This window comes from Dryas octopetala, chromosome 5 (assembly GCF_963921425.1).
Source record: "Dryas octopetala chromosome 5, drDryOcto1.1, whole genome shotgun sequence".
In the NCBI taxonomy this organism is placed as follows: domain Eukaryota; kingdom Viridiplantae; phylum Streptophyta; class Magnoliopsida; order Rosales; family Rosaceae; genus Dryas; species Dryas octopetala.
Genome location: NC_141370.1, coordinates 16,736,662 through 16,751,524, shown reverse-complemented (window position 1 = coordinate 16,751,524; position 14,863 = coordinate 16,736,662). Strand labels below are relative to the sequence as shown.

The following is a 14,863-nucleotide window of genomic DNA, read 5'->3' as shown; positions in this document are numbered from 1 at the left end:
TTAAAAGATCTAATAATTTCAAGATAAGTATATACATACATGGATTACAAACTAGAAGATCACGTTTATTTAAAATAAGTACATATATATACATTTTCAAGATAAATTAAGAACTAAAAAATTAAGTGTTTTCAAAATTTAATGCCCTAGAAGATAAAGTGTTTCAAGATGTTTCATGCACATAGAACATAATCTCTGTATAAATAATCTCTTAGACTCCAAATTATTACAATTATCATATCTTTTAACTCTATGCGGTCTCATTTGCAAGGAGTAAAAAAATCTACATATATAAAACGTTGAATTGAGAAGCATATTTTGAGAAAGAGCTTAATTAAGAAAATAAAAGTTGTTAAATAAAAAGTTGCTTAATATGTATTATGAATTTTTATGTGCTATTTCTTTTATGTATTTCATCAATTATTAATTTATATATTCGCTGGGTCCTAAAGGATTTTAAGAAAAATTATTATCTTATACATTTAGCGAGGTTATTATTTTAGTACACTGGCCCGAGTTGGGACCGGAAGATTTTATTATTTAACCGAGATTATTAATTTATCGAACATTCATTTATAGGGGTTTTGCTGTAACTAGTCCATGTATTACAATATGAGTGGATGTTATTAATATTATACCTTATAAATATAAATATATCATTCAACAATACCCTTACACGTTAAATTGATTATACCATATAACGATTGTTGATACTAAAAAATGGTAGACCACTCAACATCAAGTCAAACCACGTAGACCAGTGGACCTCTGACTGAGATAATGACACGTCGAGGTGGGGTAGGATCAGGATGGTAGGTCTGACTAGCGAATAGAAGTAGGAAATGTAATATTCAAAGCACTTTACGCAAACACACAAAAGTGAGCATGAAAGGCATCGGTGTAGTACCGGCCGAACCTCCTCTGATGCTCAAGTCAGTGTCAGGAGAATATTTGAATAAAGTGAGTGAATAATATAATAATGATTGAATTGTCTTTTTCTGACAAGAAAGTACCCATTTTATAGTACTTTTGGAAGGATGTTAACCAATATGGTGATGACACGTGTCCCTTGTGACAACTTGCATTGTGGGAGTGTCACGTGTCACCAGTTTTAGGGATCTAAATGAGTTAACATGAGTCGGAGCTTAGGAGGCCGAAGGTCGGAGCCTAGGAAGGGCCTAAGAGCTTAGTTTTTAGGTCTTGTAAAACCTTATTTAGGTTTAAACCACATGATGCTAAATTGATGTGACTTGTCGTTATACTTAAAGGAGAAGTAGTACAAACAACAATATATTAGCGAAGAAGAAAAAAACATATCTTTGTATCCTTGGCATCACTGAAAAAGAAAGCATTGTAAATTTAAAAAAAGGAAAGATATGTTTGCTCGGACTTACGATGAGATGTCTGGTTTAAGTTCTCATCTGGTTTAAGTACTGATCTAGAATGTCATTCTTTATATACCCAATAATTTTTCCTCCTACACACATTGAGAGCCATGTGGAAGCGGAGTTGGTATGGTATCGGGACCGAGATTTTGGATTGGATATAATAGGGTGGTCCCCATGGACACGTCGGACGTGGGCCCGCACGTACCAAAATTGGGTGAGTGGGTCACCTGCTGCCAAATCGTCGATGGCTTTGTGAGAAAAGCCTGAAAAAGGACAAAAGGCTAGGATTTCGATGTCTGATGTGGCAAGTAGCACCGACATCATGTGCCTTTAACGTAATCTTTTGGTTTGTGGAGCGTGAAAGTAAGAATTAAGAAACAAAGGTACGTTCACTTTAGAAAAAGAAAAAAAAAAGTATCAATTATTGAAGGCCTCTTCTTAATAGCACTCAAATAGAGAGGTAGCTGAGGCTCTGTAAGCTAACGTTATGGTGAATTGGACTGAAATCCAACGAGGGAGAGCAAGTTGCTTGCAAATCCATTGGCTGTCCATTGCCCATTAGTGGTTTTGAGGACACAGATTTTTTATTTTATTTTTTATTTTGTGAGTTCATACTTAATCACTAAACTTGTCGTATGATTTAATTATGGTTTAGGTTTTAGGACTTGATTAGAAGAAGAAAACGAGATTCACACTCTCTCCAACCTTTTCAACAGGTTTGCTGCGTTTGCTTGTACTGCCAATCCATTACAGACTTGCCATTTGCCACTTGCCACTTCTCTATTTGGTACACTTGCCATAAATTTATTATTTAATTCGCCATTTAAGGTATAGTACGTACTATCCATAGCCGAACTGCGTAGCTGTTTACGTATATAGATCATAAATTCGTAATTAATAATTGCCCCACGTCAATTTTTATTCACATCAAAGATTGGAATTCCGATCCAGTTTCAAATCAATACGACAACCAAACAAAAAAGCCATGGAAACTTTCTTTTGAAAGCCAATGCATGTTTAACGAATTTCAACTTATGAATTAGGCACTAGGTGGTGTAAATATAACAAGTTTTCTATGCATTCTTTGTGTGATGTTTAATAATTTAAAGGCAGTTTGAAAAACTAATGGATTTTTATTATTATTTTTTTTAAAGTTATGAGTAACTTCATTTGCTTAGGAGCATGCTAATGGCCTAGCACATCCACTTGAAAAAGCAATTAAACAATCAAATATGAGGTGATGGGCATGCAGGTTAAATTAAGCAGAATAGATTTAATCATGTTTAGAATAGATTTTAGAGCCATATATAGTACCAAATGAACAAGATGGCCTCCTTTCTTATTATTCACTCCCAAGTCTCAGCAACCATATCTTTCACCACCAACAAACCAACAAACTGAGGCCATTTCAATGTTATGGTGAAGGCTCTTTTGGGGTGCATTTCTTTTTATATATATGTCCGATCATATATAATTTTATAAATTCACAAACACCACATATGTCGATATTCGATTTCTTCAATTTAATCATCTGGATAACCGAACAGATATGTAGTTTTACCAAAAGATCTCGACATTGGTGTACATAGTCGAATTTCTTAGACAACTCTTCTCTTCTTTGATGCATGTGGACTTGCCCCGGCCAATACTCTCATCGAGCTAGCGAGCCACTTTTCTTCAACATTATAGTCACATTTTGTTACTGCATTTGATTGCATCATAACCTAGTTACTTGCCTATATATCTCTTAATTCATTAGTGATCGATGCAAATTATCTGTTGTAGGCTTGTAGCCCCTAATCCTCTACCATTATCATTTACGTTTAGGCAGTACGTTTGTCTTAGAATTGAAGGAACAATAATTTACAAATTGAGAAACAAGCTTGACCCATCAATGATTATTGAACCTCGACAGAGCAGGGCCAACTACATGCAATCCACTGCTCTCTTTCTCTATCTTACGCACCCTCCACCAGGTACCTAGAGGCTAGAGCCTATATTCATGGCATATATTTCTTTTTAAAATAAAATTAAAGGACCTATGTATGTAGCAATAGCATGATATGGCCACAAAAAAAAGTCATTAATCATTTTGATAGAAATCAATTGAGTTTGCAAATGTTAACAACTAACTACAAAATCCATGTTTAAAAGTTTACAATTACCATGGTCATGGGTCATGGCATGCATGTGATATTATAGTCTTCAACCCTATCACAATCGGCAATTAGTAGCAAAAGGTGTTCAATATGATCGAGGTGAGTTGTTCGGATGTGTGCCTTAGATTAATTCACATTCTCATCACGTAAAATAACTGAGTTTACTTGACACATGTAAGTAATTTACGTATAGTTGCATATATCTGTATATATCAGCAATTTATCCAAAATTTTGTGCCAAAGAAAAATGTGGTATGGGAACTGACAACCTTCAACCATTTTATAGCATCTAATAAAAATTATTTGAATCCAGCCATCTTATAGAATTATTTGTGGGGCACATCTCAAATAAAGGCTCTCCATGTTGTTTGGTGCATATTAATTACTTTTCTTACACTCGAAGCCTACGCTAATTATGGATATAACATGTTTTTCCTATTTTGTTTGGTGCATAGTTGAGCTTAATACACCTAAAAAAGTATTTACTCAACGATAGTCATCCTTATTGTTTAAGAGTAATATATACATTTTCTGATCACATATTATGTGATAGTTGATATATCACTTATTATGTACAACACAGTCATTGAGTCATTGACCATTCTAACTGATGTATACATGTACATGTAATGTGATTAGCTAACGTGAGTAAGAAAATTTGGTTCATCTAGCTAGCTAACATTAATTGTTGTTTAAAGAAAAATGTACACATATGCATGCATTTTGATAGGTTTTGTAATTATCTTAATTAGCTCACGTAAATTCTATAGTGGTAGGACCTTAATTTTCTCGATCTCCTAATTACTGAAGTGGGGCTCATGAAAAAAAGATGATGCAAGCGAAAGGCTGCGTGGTCATTCTTGTCAAAATAGTCAGATGCAGCATGTGTTTGTAATTGGCAATCAGCTTTGTCCGATTGTTTCAGCTTTCTTTGGTGGGTATTTTTCCTTTTTCTGTTTCCATGAAATGCAGAATTAAAAAAATGCCATGAGGCTTTAGGTCTGTCACACGTACTTGTTCAATTAACCCACGTTGATATGGATTGATAAATTAGCCTTATACTGTTAGGTTGATACATCAATCCTAATAAAATGTCAATATCTGTGCATAAAGAGGTTTAGAAATTTGCCTTGAGCACCGAAACAAAGAAAAAGTTCATCTTCCTCAAATTTGACTTCTTTGCACGTTTCTTTATTGGCAGGGTTTGTCGATTTAGACTTTTACTTGCACATTGGTTGGTTTGGATCTAAAGTTGGGTTAAGATTTGATGCGAGTGATTGGTATCATAAGATTTGACTTTTTAAAAATAATTATTTGTTATGATGAAGAGTAGACAATTAACTGATAAAATAAATCAAATAAAATCTTTTGATATAGTTTAGTTTAATTTTTACACAAAATAATTTATCAGTTAATAAATCGAACCAAACCATTATTTGCGATTTGGTAAGCAATTTGAATTATTTGTTAACCACCTACATCAAACCAAACCAAATTAATTTTTTTTAATATTATCATACTCATTGCATATTTATTTTCTTTAACTTCTCCCATTATTTTTCCTCTCTCAATCTCAACCTTCCTCTAGTGGCAACTACTCCCTATCTTTTAACTTCTTCATAGTCTTTTCTCGGTCATTTCATTTCATTTCTAAATTTTTTATATTTGTTTCTTTGTTTTCTCTTCTCAAATTGCTTAAAAATGACCAAACCAAAATCAACAATGAATGAATTTATTTGGTTCAATTGAGTATATGGTTTGGTCTTGATTTAAGAAAAATCAAAACCGATTAAATTGGTATTGTGCGGTTTGCGATTTTAGGTAAAAATGGAATCAATCCAAATTTTGCTCACCCATACTTATAATATGATCTCGAGGAACCTACAATCTACCATTTTGCCATCCCCACACCCTACTCTAATGTCATTTGAAGAGTTCATTTGAACTATTAACTCATAGGCTTTTGACATTTTTTATACGGCCTTCGGTTTCTGTCGTTGGGCTTGGGCCGCCTGGCCCGTGTATTCTTCATTTTAATACATGGAGCTAAACGCCACGTCTGGCATTAATGACCCGCGTTCCGTTAAAACGTAGAACGTGAGCAGTGCACGTGTGCCAGATGGTGTGGGGCCCAATCCCCATCCAGGCAGCCAACCCAGGCGCCAGAAATTCAAAATAAGGAAATATTTATGCTTTTCTCAGGTGCGCGCGTGTGCCTAAGCGAACGGAAAAAATAACGAAATAAATAACTGAAGTAGCCGTTACTGACACTCTCCCTCTCTCTCTTTCTCTGTTCCAAAAATCCCCTGAGATTTTCACACTCTCTGAAAAGCCCAAACAGCCAAACACTTCACCACAAAAGCCCTATCTTCGTCTTTCTCGCATTCGAATTCTTCTGGACTTCAACAACTCTCTCTCTCTCCTTTTCTCTCAATCTTCAAGAACTCCATTTTTACTATAAGTATTTCGTTTACTTCCTTCTAGTGTTCGTTTTTTTTTTTTGGTTTCAGATGATTTAATGCTTTTATATTCATGAAGTTCGATGTAGAATGCCAGTGATTTCTTTTCTTTTTTCCTTTTTTTATTGTTCGAAAAGTCGTTTCCAGGTTCAATTTGTTGCGTGCACAAGAAATTTCAAGAATTCGCAACGAATCTGATACCTCGATGCTTTAGGTTTTAGGTGCTGATGATGAACGTGATTTCTTTATTAATGCTTGATTTGGTTCCTGAAGCTAGGGTTCTTATGCTCAATTTGTTTCTGTTAAGTTTTGCAATCCAAGAATTAGTTGTTTATTATTTTACTGCTAAATTTGTGCATTTTTCTTCTAAAAATGAAAATGTCCTACCCACTGATAACTAAATTATTTGGTTCCTGAAGCTACGGTTCTTATGCTCAATTTGTTTCGGTTAAGTTTTGCAATCCAAGAATTAGTTGTTTATTATTTTACAGCTAAATTTGTGCATTTTTCTTCTAACAATGAAAATGTCCTACCCACTCATAACTACATTGTCATTTTGTTAACAATCAGCTTTATGCATTATTATGATGGTGATGATTCCAAGTGAATTAGTGATTTGCTTCTCTTGCCCTTAGTGAATTAGTGATATGAAATGTTTGATTTTGTAGAGTGGGGGCTAGTAAGTGAACATGATGGTTGGGACACCGGCAACACCAGCAACGCCATTGTCTAAACTACAAAGGACCCTTTGTTCCACTCCGGGTGGTTCAAAAGTTCGTGAGGAGAAAATTTTAGTCACTGTTCGTTTGAGGCCGCTTAGTCGCAGAGAGCAGGCTATGTATGATCTTATCGCTTGGGACTGCGTGGATGAGCACACCATTGTTTTCAAGAATCCAAATCATGAGCGGCCTGCAAACCCATACACATTTGGTATATCTTACATGAAAACTGTTATATTCTTCTTGTGTTATTCTCCAGGTTTAGATTTGCAAAAATATATTTAGCTGCAACTGCTGTAGTTGAAAGTTTTTCCTCAACGAAGTACATTTCTTTTTATGGGCACTATTTGAGTGGAGTGGCAAATATTGTTATTTACATGTGCAGATAAGGTTTTTGGCCCAATGTGCTCAACTCAGAAGGTCTATGAAGAAGGAGCCAAGGATGTTGCTTTATCTGTACTTACAGGAATGAATGGTAACTGAACATCTAGCTAGTAACTTGTAGTTCCAGATATGTTTTCTCATGTTTCAAAAGATCTTTTGGCCAATTCTTAGATTTCCACATTCTTCCCTTGGCAGCAACAATTTTTGCATATGGGCAGACTAGTAGTGGTAAGACATTTACCATGAGAGGAATCACTGAAAATGCCGTCAAGGACATCTTTGAACACGTCAAGAATGTAAGTCATAGTTCATACCAAGATCTTTTATATGGCTTTTGGAATCCTCTTCATATTGTGAGAGAAAAACTGTAGGGTCATGGGAAAGTAGTATCAAAACAAAATGAGTGCATGACTAATTATTTCAAGATGATTCATGTTGAACATTTATCAATATAAATGCGTGGAAATTCCTATAACCTGATTGTACTTATGCCTTGGTTGCTTGCTTTTGGATGGACATGGTTTGGTTGAGGGTTTGCTATGTTGAGTTTCATTTTCTTTTCTTACGTGGATTGTTTTTTTTTCTTGTTAGACGCCAAAGAGGGATTTTGTTTTGAAATTTTCTGCTTTGGAGATCTACAATGAAACTGTTGTTGACCTTCTGAAACGCAAATCTGGTTCCCTTCGGCTTTTGGATGACTCTGAGGTATTTACAAGAAATTTTTTTGATGGTGTTCCAGATGGATTCCTTTTCATGTTAACTTTTGACGTCCTTTTTGAATGTAGAAAGGGACCATTGTGGACAAACCACATGAAGAAATCGTTGAGGATGGCACCCATTTGAGGCACTTAATTGGAATTTGTGAAGGTAATCTGATGAGGCACTTAATGAGTTAATTTAAGTTCATTGAAAATTGTAAGGTCTTTGGCCAACATTTGAGGTGATCATTAGAATCGAGGCTTTATACTTTTTGCTTCAGAAAACAAATGTGTTGTATCTATAAGATTACAATCTTGTTTGCTAAGCTGGTAAAATAACTTCTTATCATCCGGTGAACATTTTTTTTTCCTATTTTCATCCCCCTTCTACAAATATTATGTCTTGAATTCCATGATACAAATGTAGCATCACACTTCCTCATCTTTACCACATGAATTGGTGACAAATGTAAAAACATTTCTCAACTGAGTATTCTATTTTGATTGATCTTGTAATTATAAAAGTTTTCTTTGCAGCACAAAGGCAAGTGGGAGAAACTGCCCTAAATGATAAAAGCTCAAGATCACATCAGATAATCAGGCTGGTATACTTTAATTTTGAACTTCTGCATTTATTTATCTATTTTTAATGTTTGATGAATGGTAAATGTAATCAATGTGCTTTAATGAAAACGGTATTATTAACTTATCAGTTTTTGAGTGTTCATGATAAGGATAGAATTATCACTTTTTTGCTTTTTTAACAGACCATAGAGAGCAACCTCCGGGAGAGTTCAGGTGCTGTGAAGTCTTTTGGAGCCAGTTTGGTATGTTTATCAGTTTTTTCCTCACTCAGGTTCTTAAATAGTAAACAAGGAGGAAGTTTTGTTGACTAGAATTCTGGAAGTCTGCAGAACCTTGTGGACCTTGCTGGAAGTGAACGTGCCTCCCAAACAAATGCAGACGGTACTAGATTGAAGGAAGGCAGTCACATTAACCGTAGCTTGTTGACACTCACAACAGTTATCAGGAAGCTAAGGTAAGCAAGTGCCAAATGTCAACTTTAGAACATCTGTAGCTTGTTCAGATGAAACTAAGGTAGCATGTGATTCTTTGTCTTACAAGTTTTTCTTTTGCAGCGGTGCAAAAAGAAGTGGTCACATACCATACAGGGATTCAAAACTTACACGAATATTGCAGTCTTCACTTGGGGGAAATGCTCGGACAGCCATTATATGTACCATAAGCCCAGCTTTAAGCCATGTGGAGCAAACAAGGAATACGCTCTCATTTGCAACTAGTGCCAAGGAAGTCACTATCAAAGCAAAAATAAACATGGTACCAAAATTAACAGAAATTCCCTCCCCTCTGGATTGAATAACCGCGTATACATTATTTGCAAATTCCATTTAAGATAAACCCAGCCTAACCTTGTCTGCATAATTTGCAGAAGGAAGTTGCCAGACTTGAAGCAGAGCTGCGAAGTCCAGACCCTTCTTATTTCAAGTCCATACTAGAAGAAAAGGACTTGAAAATCAAGCAGGTATGATCTTAGAAATGCAAGGTCTTTTTAAGTCTATCAAATAGTGAGTATGATAGTCAACCTTGATTCCTAGAGATACTATTCAATTGATGGGAAGGCCTTTGTAGCCCTGTGGGTTTGGCATAAGATTATTTCTGTTGTCAAAATCCAGTTAACATGCAATCCTTCTATCTATGTGCTTACTCTTAAATGTAAAGAAACTTCCTTTTTTCAGATGGAGAGGGAAATGGAAGAGCTAAAGCGACAAAGAGACCTTGTACAATCACAACTTGAATTAGAACGAAAGGGAAACAAGGTGCAGAAGGTAATACAATTGTTTGTATCTGTTTATCTGTTTGTGATTTTTATGCATGTTCAGTATCTTAATTGTTTGACTTATAAAAATTTCAGGGATCAAAGCAATGTGGACCTTCTGGTCAAGTCGTCAGGTGCCTTTCTTTTTCTGAAGAGAATGAAACGGTTCCTAGTAGACATACTCCACAGTCTCGGACGAGAAATGCAGTTCAAAGGCAGACAATGGTGAGGAGATCTGTTACTTCTACAGATCCATCCATGCTTGTGCATGAAATCCGAAAGCTTGAGCAGCATCAGAGGCAGCTTGGTGATGAAGCAAATCGAGCGCTTGAAGTACTGCATAAGGAGGTAGCTTCCCATCATCTGGGAAATCAAGAAACTGCAGAAACTATAGCAAAGCTGCTGTCTCAAATAAAGGAAATGCAAGTAGTTAGCTCTTCCATTCCTGAGGAATCTGTGACTGGAGATGAGGCCAACCTGAAAGAAGAAATCACTCGATGGAAATCTCAGGCAAGCACTATTGAATCTCTAGAAAGGAAGCTTGAGAATGTTCAGAAATCTATAGACCAGCTGGCTTTTTCTATTGCGACCAGTGAGGAAATCACAGAGTGCAAGACCCCGTTAAGAAAGAAGAAAATCCTTCCTTTCGCCTTGAGCAATAGTGCAAACATGCAGCATCTAATTCGGTCCCCTTGCTCACCTATGAACCCTTCTCGTAGAGTGATGGATTATGAGACTGAGAACAAGGTGCCTGAGAACTACGATACTATGCCTAGTGATGACACAATGTCTGGAAGATCTAAAGTTACTCCACCAAAGAGTGATGAATATGGCATCCGTAAAGCATCAAAAGAGGGAAGTCCTGCTGTGCAGCAATCAAATTCAGTTAATGTGAAGAAAATGCAAAGGATGTTCAAGAATGCTGCTGAGGAGAATATACGGAGCATTAGAGCTTACGTTACTGAGTTGAAAGAACGGGTGGCAAAGCTACAATACCAAAAGCACCTTCTGTTGTGCCAGGTAAGAATCCTTTCCTGTACTGCACCCTTAGTTTCTGAATTTTTACCATTAGACATTCAAGTAGCATACAAGAACATTGATTGGGCATGAATTTCTGGTATTTTGGATATTGTTAGTTTTTCCTTTCATAAAGTGTTCATTTTTCATTTGGTCAGATAATTACTTTGCCTTCATTCTCTCTGTCTTTCCACAATATAAATACAGCTGTGTCGATCAATGTTATGACTCATGAGAATGGAAAACTAGGATCTGGATTTTCTTTTTGGTCCCGTAGAATGGGGATCATGCTAATATCAATTATGAACATCTTATTACTGGTCCTGAATAATTGGTGAGAATATTATCAACTAATTCTATGATCTGATAAAAAAATCAATGCTATGACCTTTCTATACTGGTCAAGCATTACTTCTGTTCAAGGATAAGATAAGATAAATACTCATTTATTAATTTTATCAGTAACATTCTTTTTATATATTATATATGATTTCAGGTAGTTGCAATGGAGGATAAAGAATCTGGAATTGAGGAGACAGATAAGATTGAGGAATCTCTTCCTGAGACATGGCAGTTGACTTTTGAGGAGGAGAGGAAGGAAATCGTCATGTTATGGCATTTGTGCCATGTTTCAATTATACACCGCACCCAATTCTACATGTTATTCAAGGGAGACCCTACTGATCAGATATATATAGAAGTTGAACTTAGAAGATTGCAATGGTTGGAGCGACACTTCTCAGATCTTGGTAATGCAAGTCCGGCACTTTTAGGCGACGAACCTGCAGGCTCTGTTTCAGCAAGGTACATCCACCAAGTCTTCTTAATAAAGTCATCTAAATCTAATCAGACTGACTCATTATTTGTTATAATCTGCTAAGATACAAAAATTTGATATTGATATTGTCTTGCTGCTTGGTATGCCTGGCTTTGCAGTATCAAGGCTCTTAAGCAAGAAAGGGAGTATTTGGCTAAGAGGGTGAGTTCTAAACTAACAGCAGATGAGAGAGAAATGCTATATGCCAAATGGGAAATTCCACCAGGAGGAAAACAGAGGAGGTTGCAGCTGGTAAACAAATTGTGGACAGACCCACATAACATGCAACATGTGCAAGAAAGTGCTGAAATTGTTGCAAAGCTTGTGGGATTCTGTGAATCTGGTGAACATGCTAGCAAGGAGATGTTTGAACTCAACTTTGCATGTCCATCTGATAAGAAGACATGGATGGGGTGGAACTTGATATCAAATCTCTTAAATCTGTGACACTACTTTAGTGCTTTTCTATTCATAGTTTGTATTGTTGTATAGAAAATTTTGTCAATGTAAGCTGCATGATATGCTGCTCCAGGAGTAAGAATTGTGATGTATGTGTAATTAATTTGCAATTGCATATGGTGTATGCATCAAAGTCTTCTTCAAGTAATATGGTGTTAGACCATCACATGTGACTTGGGAACCAATCTTGGGATTTAGAAGGTGAAGAAATACTTATTTTTGTTAATACATGGTGAAGAAATACCTTTTGGGATGGAGTAGTAGCATAGTTAGGGATGACAATTTATCCTACTAATACTTGACCCCTAATTGGTGGGGACAAGCATATCACCACCCACCTCGTTTTTATCTCATAGATTTTTTATTTTTTTTTTCAATTTTTGGTTTTTCTTTTTAATTTTATTGTTTTATAGTATTTTATTATGATATGATGTATGCTAAAAAGGCAAAAAATGCTATTCATCACTACTAATAAATTAATAACGGTCTAAGGGGCAAAATAAAAACGCCCAAGAAATTGTTTTTGGCTTTTGTTTTGGGAAAAATAAAAATACACCCAAGAAAGAAAAAAGAGAATAAGTAAGGGGGTATATAGGTAATTTGACGTGGTTTCAATCGTTAACGAATAAGGATTAAACGGAGTGACCCAAAACCCTCAAACGTCAAACCCTCGGAGCTCTCTTTGTTTGTAGGCAATAGCAGTCGAAGCTGAGCTGAAGGAGAAGAAGGTACGACGAATTCAGAGAAAGCGATTTTCAAATAAACGAAGAAAACATAGAAGCAATAATGGGAAGAGAGAGAGACAGTCCACAGCAACAGCAGCAAGTGTCGTACACGGTGGAGCAGCTGGTGGCTGTGAATCCGTACAACCCCGACATCCTCCCCGATCTTGAAAACTATGTCAATGAGCAGGTCTGTCTCTGCCTCTGTGATTCTTATAAAATAATAAATACTAATACTTGGGTAATTTAGTTTTAATTGAATGAATGAATGGTTGATTGTATTAGTCTACGTTTTCAATTCAATTTGTAGGTTTCTTCCCAAACCTACAGTCTTGATGCCAATCTCTGCCTTCTTCGCCTCTATCAGGTAATCTGGGAATATGGTTTTTGTTTTTGATTAGTTTTTGTTTGGGTTCTATGGTTTAGTTGTGAAACTTTGTCGTTTTTTATGGGTGCAGTTTGAGCCAGACCGTATGAGTACCCAAATTGTTGCCCGCATCTTGGTTAAGGTCTGCTTTAAATTCCAATGCTCTTAAGCCTTTCTTTTATTTTTGTTATTTTTGTGCTCTGAATATTGGTAAAAATAAGAAATGTGTTTCATGTTTATGAGTATTATTAATGTGCAGGCACTAATGGCATTGCCCTCTCCTGATTTCAGCCTTTGTCTCTTCTTAATTCCAGAAAGAGTGGTATCATTCTCTCATTCCCTGCTTTTCCATTTCATGAGCTACCCATTTACAATTATATTATTTTCGTTAACAAGAGAGACATATTTCAAGTGGGTTCTGCAGTGTGTGTGTGAACTTGGTTATTTCAGCTCTCGTTAGTTTCTGATTATTATCTCTTTAGGATTATTCAGCTCTAATTAGTTTCTGGTTACCTCTTTATATTATGTCAATGAATTTCTCTCTCAAAATTTGAGATTGTCTTGGATGTTGAATGTTGTTCAATTAATCCCCTCTTTTGTTTTCTATTTTGCTTTATCAGCAAATGGAGGAGCAGTTCAAGACACTAATTGTTCTATCTCACTATTTGGAGGTATGTTACCTATGTGGTCGTTAGATTCATCAGTCATCTAAATCCATAGCCATCTGCAATGCCTACAAATCTACTTCTTCCTTTTGCAGACAGGAAGATTCAGTCAATTCTGGGATGAAGCATCCAAGAATCGTCACATAGTTGAAGCTGTCCCAGGTATTTTATGGATATGTCATTTGCTATTGTGTTCCCCTGAGCTATACGGTTTTAATTTGTGGAATTGTTATGGATGTTCCTGCTGCTTGTTTTCTCATCATCATCTTGCTTTCAGTATTGTGTGTTTATGTTGTATGTTTCGCACATGCTACAGCTATTTCTTACAAGAGATTTGATTGCAGGTTTTGAGCAAGCAATCCAAGCCTATGCAATTCATGTCCTTTCCTTGACTTACCAAAAGGTTCCCAGATCTGTGCTTGCTGAGGTATATGCTTCAATGTTTATACGTATTCCAGTGTTTAGGAATACTATTATCATACCTCTATTTAAGTTGAGGGAGGCTTTAAAATATCTGTTATTTTCCTTGTCAGTCTACTGTTTTCCCTCAAGGATGCATTGAATTTTTGTACCTCATCCACTGCTTTGTATATTGTCATCTCTAAAACTTATAATTGGTTGTGGTATGCCACAGGCTATCAACATCGAAGGCCTCTCCTTGGACAAATTCCTTGAGCACCATGTAGCCAACAGCAGTTGGATTCTTGAGAAAGGTCATGGCAGGGGCCAACTCATTGTCCTACCTCGAAATGAATTTAACACTCCTGAGCTGAAGAAAAGCACAGATGATGGCATTCCATTAGAGCATGTGGCTCGCATCTTCCCCATTCTTGGTTGATCATTTCTGCTGATTTCTGTGCTTCTGGAATTGTTCCCCATATTTCCCAGCACAAGCGTCAGGATTCTAAGGCCACTTCCAGCCGTAACTTATATGATTACATGGTTCGGGTGTTTCATTGTGTCTTCTGTAACTGTGTTTTATTGTGTTTTTGACTTTTTGAGTTTATGTTAAAACTACTAGGCAGCTTGTGCGGCGGGATTCAGTCTTTGCTACTAAGATTTTTATATTGATTATCGATTTTCTCAATGGAAAACTTTTGGCTGTTTTGGTCCCTTGGGTTGATCACTGTTTGACATTCCCTAAGGTGATGTTCCTAGTAGTTTCACTGCTT

The 14,863-nt window shown here is 36.2% G+C and overlaps 2 protein-coding genes across 2 annotated transcripts; both read left to right on the top strand.

Annotated features, from left to right (window-relative positions):
• The first annotated feature begins 5,869 nt into the window (after window positions 1-5,869).
• On the top strand, window positions 5,870-12,138 carry TES (ATP binding microtubule motor family protein). The gene is made up of 15 exons (XM_086243303.1): window positions 5,870-6,008; window positions 6,675-6,936; window positions 7,111-7,200; window positions 7,305-7,405; window positions 7,701-7,814; window positions 7,895-7,976; window positions 8,345-8,412; window positions 8,575-8,634; window positions 8,722-8,846; window positions 8,947-9,145; window positions 9,258-9,350; window positions 9,565-9,654; window positions 9,741-10,664; window positions 11,158-11,465; window positions 11,598-12,138. Exons 2-15 carry the CDS (start codon window positions 6,696-6,698, stop codon window positions 11,923-11,925), a joined length of 2,823 nt encoding a protein of 940 aa, XP_086099429.1. The 5' UTR covers window positions 5,870-6,008; window positions 6,675-6,695; the 3' UTR covers window positions 11,926-12,138.
• Window positions 12,139-12,588: 450 nt separating this feature from the next.
• Window positions 12,589-14,804, top strand: EIF3K (eukaryotic translation initiation factor 3K). Its single transcript, XM_086244239.1, has 8 exons — window positions 12,589-12,849; window positions 12,970-13,026; window positions 13,118-13,168; window positions 13,286-13,348; window positions 13,647-13,697; window positions 13,787-13,853; window positions 14,036-14,118; window positions 14,326-14,804. Exons 1-8 carry the CDS (start codon window positions 12,724-12,726, stop codon window positions 14,527-14,529), a joined length of 702 nt encoding a protein of 233 aa, XP_086100365.1. The 5' UTR covers window positions 12,589-12,723; the 3' UTR covers window positions 14,530-14,804.
• The last annotated feature ends 59 nt before the right edge of the window (window positions 14,805-14,863 follow it).

Coding starts and splice junctions, on each gene's coding strand:
- EIF3K (XM_086244239.1), top strand. CDS start 12,724: ATGGGAAGAGAGAGAGACAGTCCACAGCAACAGCAGCAAGTGTCGTAC. Junction 13,698..13,786: donor TTCTATCTCACTATTTGGAG/GTATGTTACCTA, acceptor TTCCTTTTGCAG/ACAGGAAGATTCAGTCAATT. Junction 13,854..14,035: donor CATAGTTGAAGCTGTCCCAG/GTATTTTATGGA, acceptor ATTTGATTGCAG/GTTTTGAGCAAGCAATCCAA.
- TES (XM_086243303.1), top strand. CDS start 6,696: ATGATGGTTGGGACACCGGCAACACCAGCAACGCCATTGTCTAAACTA. Junction 7,406..7,700: donor TCTTTGAACACGTCAAGAAT/GTAAGTCATAGT, acceptor TTTTCTTGTTAG/ACGCCAAAGAGGGATTTTGT. Junction 9,146..9,257: donor TCAAAGCAAAAATAAACATG/GTACCAAAATTA, acceptor CATAATTTGCAG/AAGGAAGTTGCCAGACTTGA.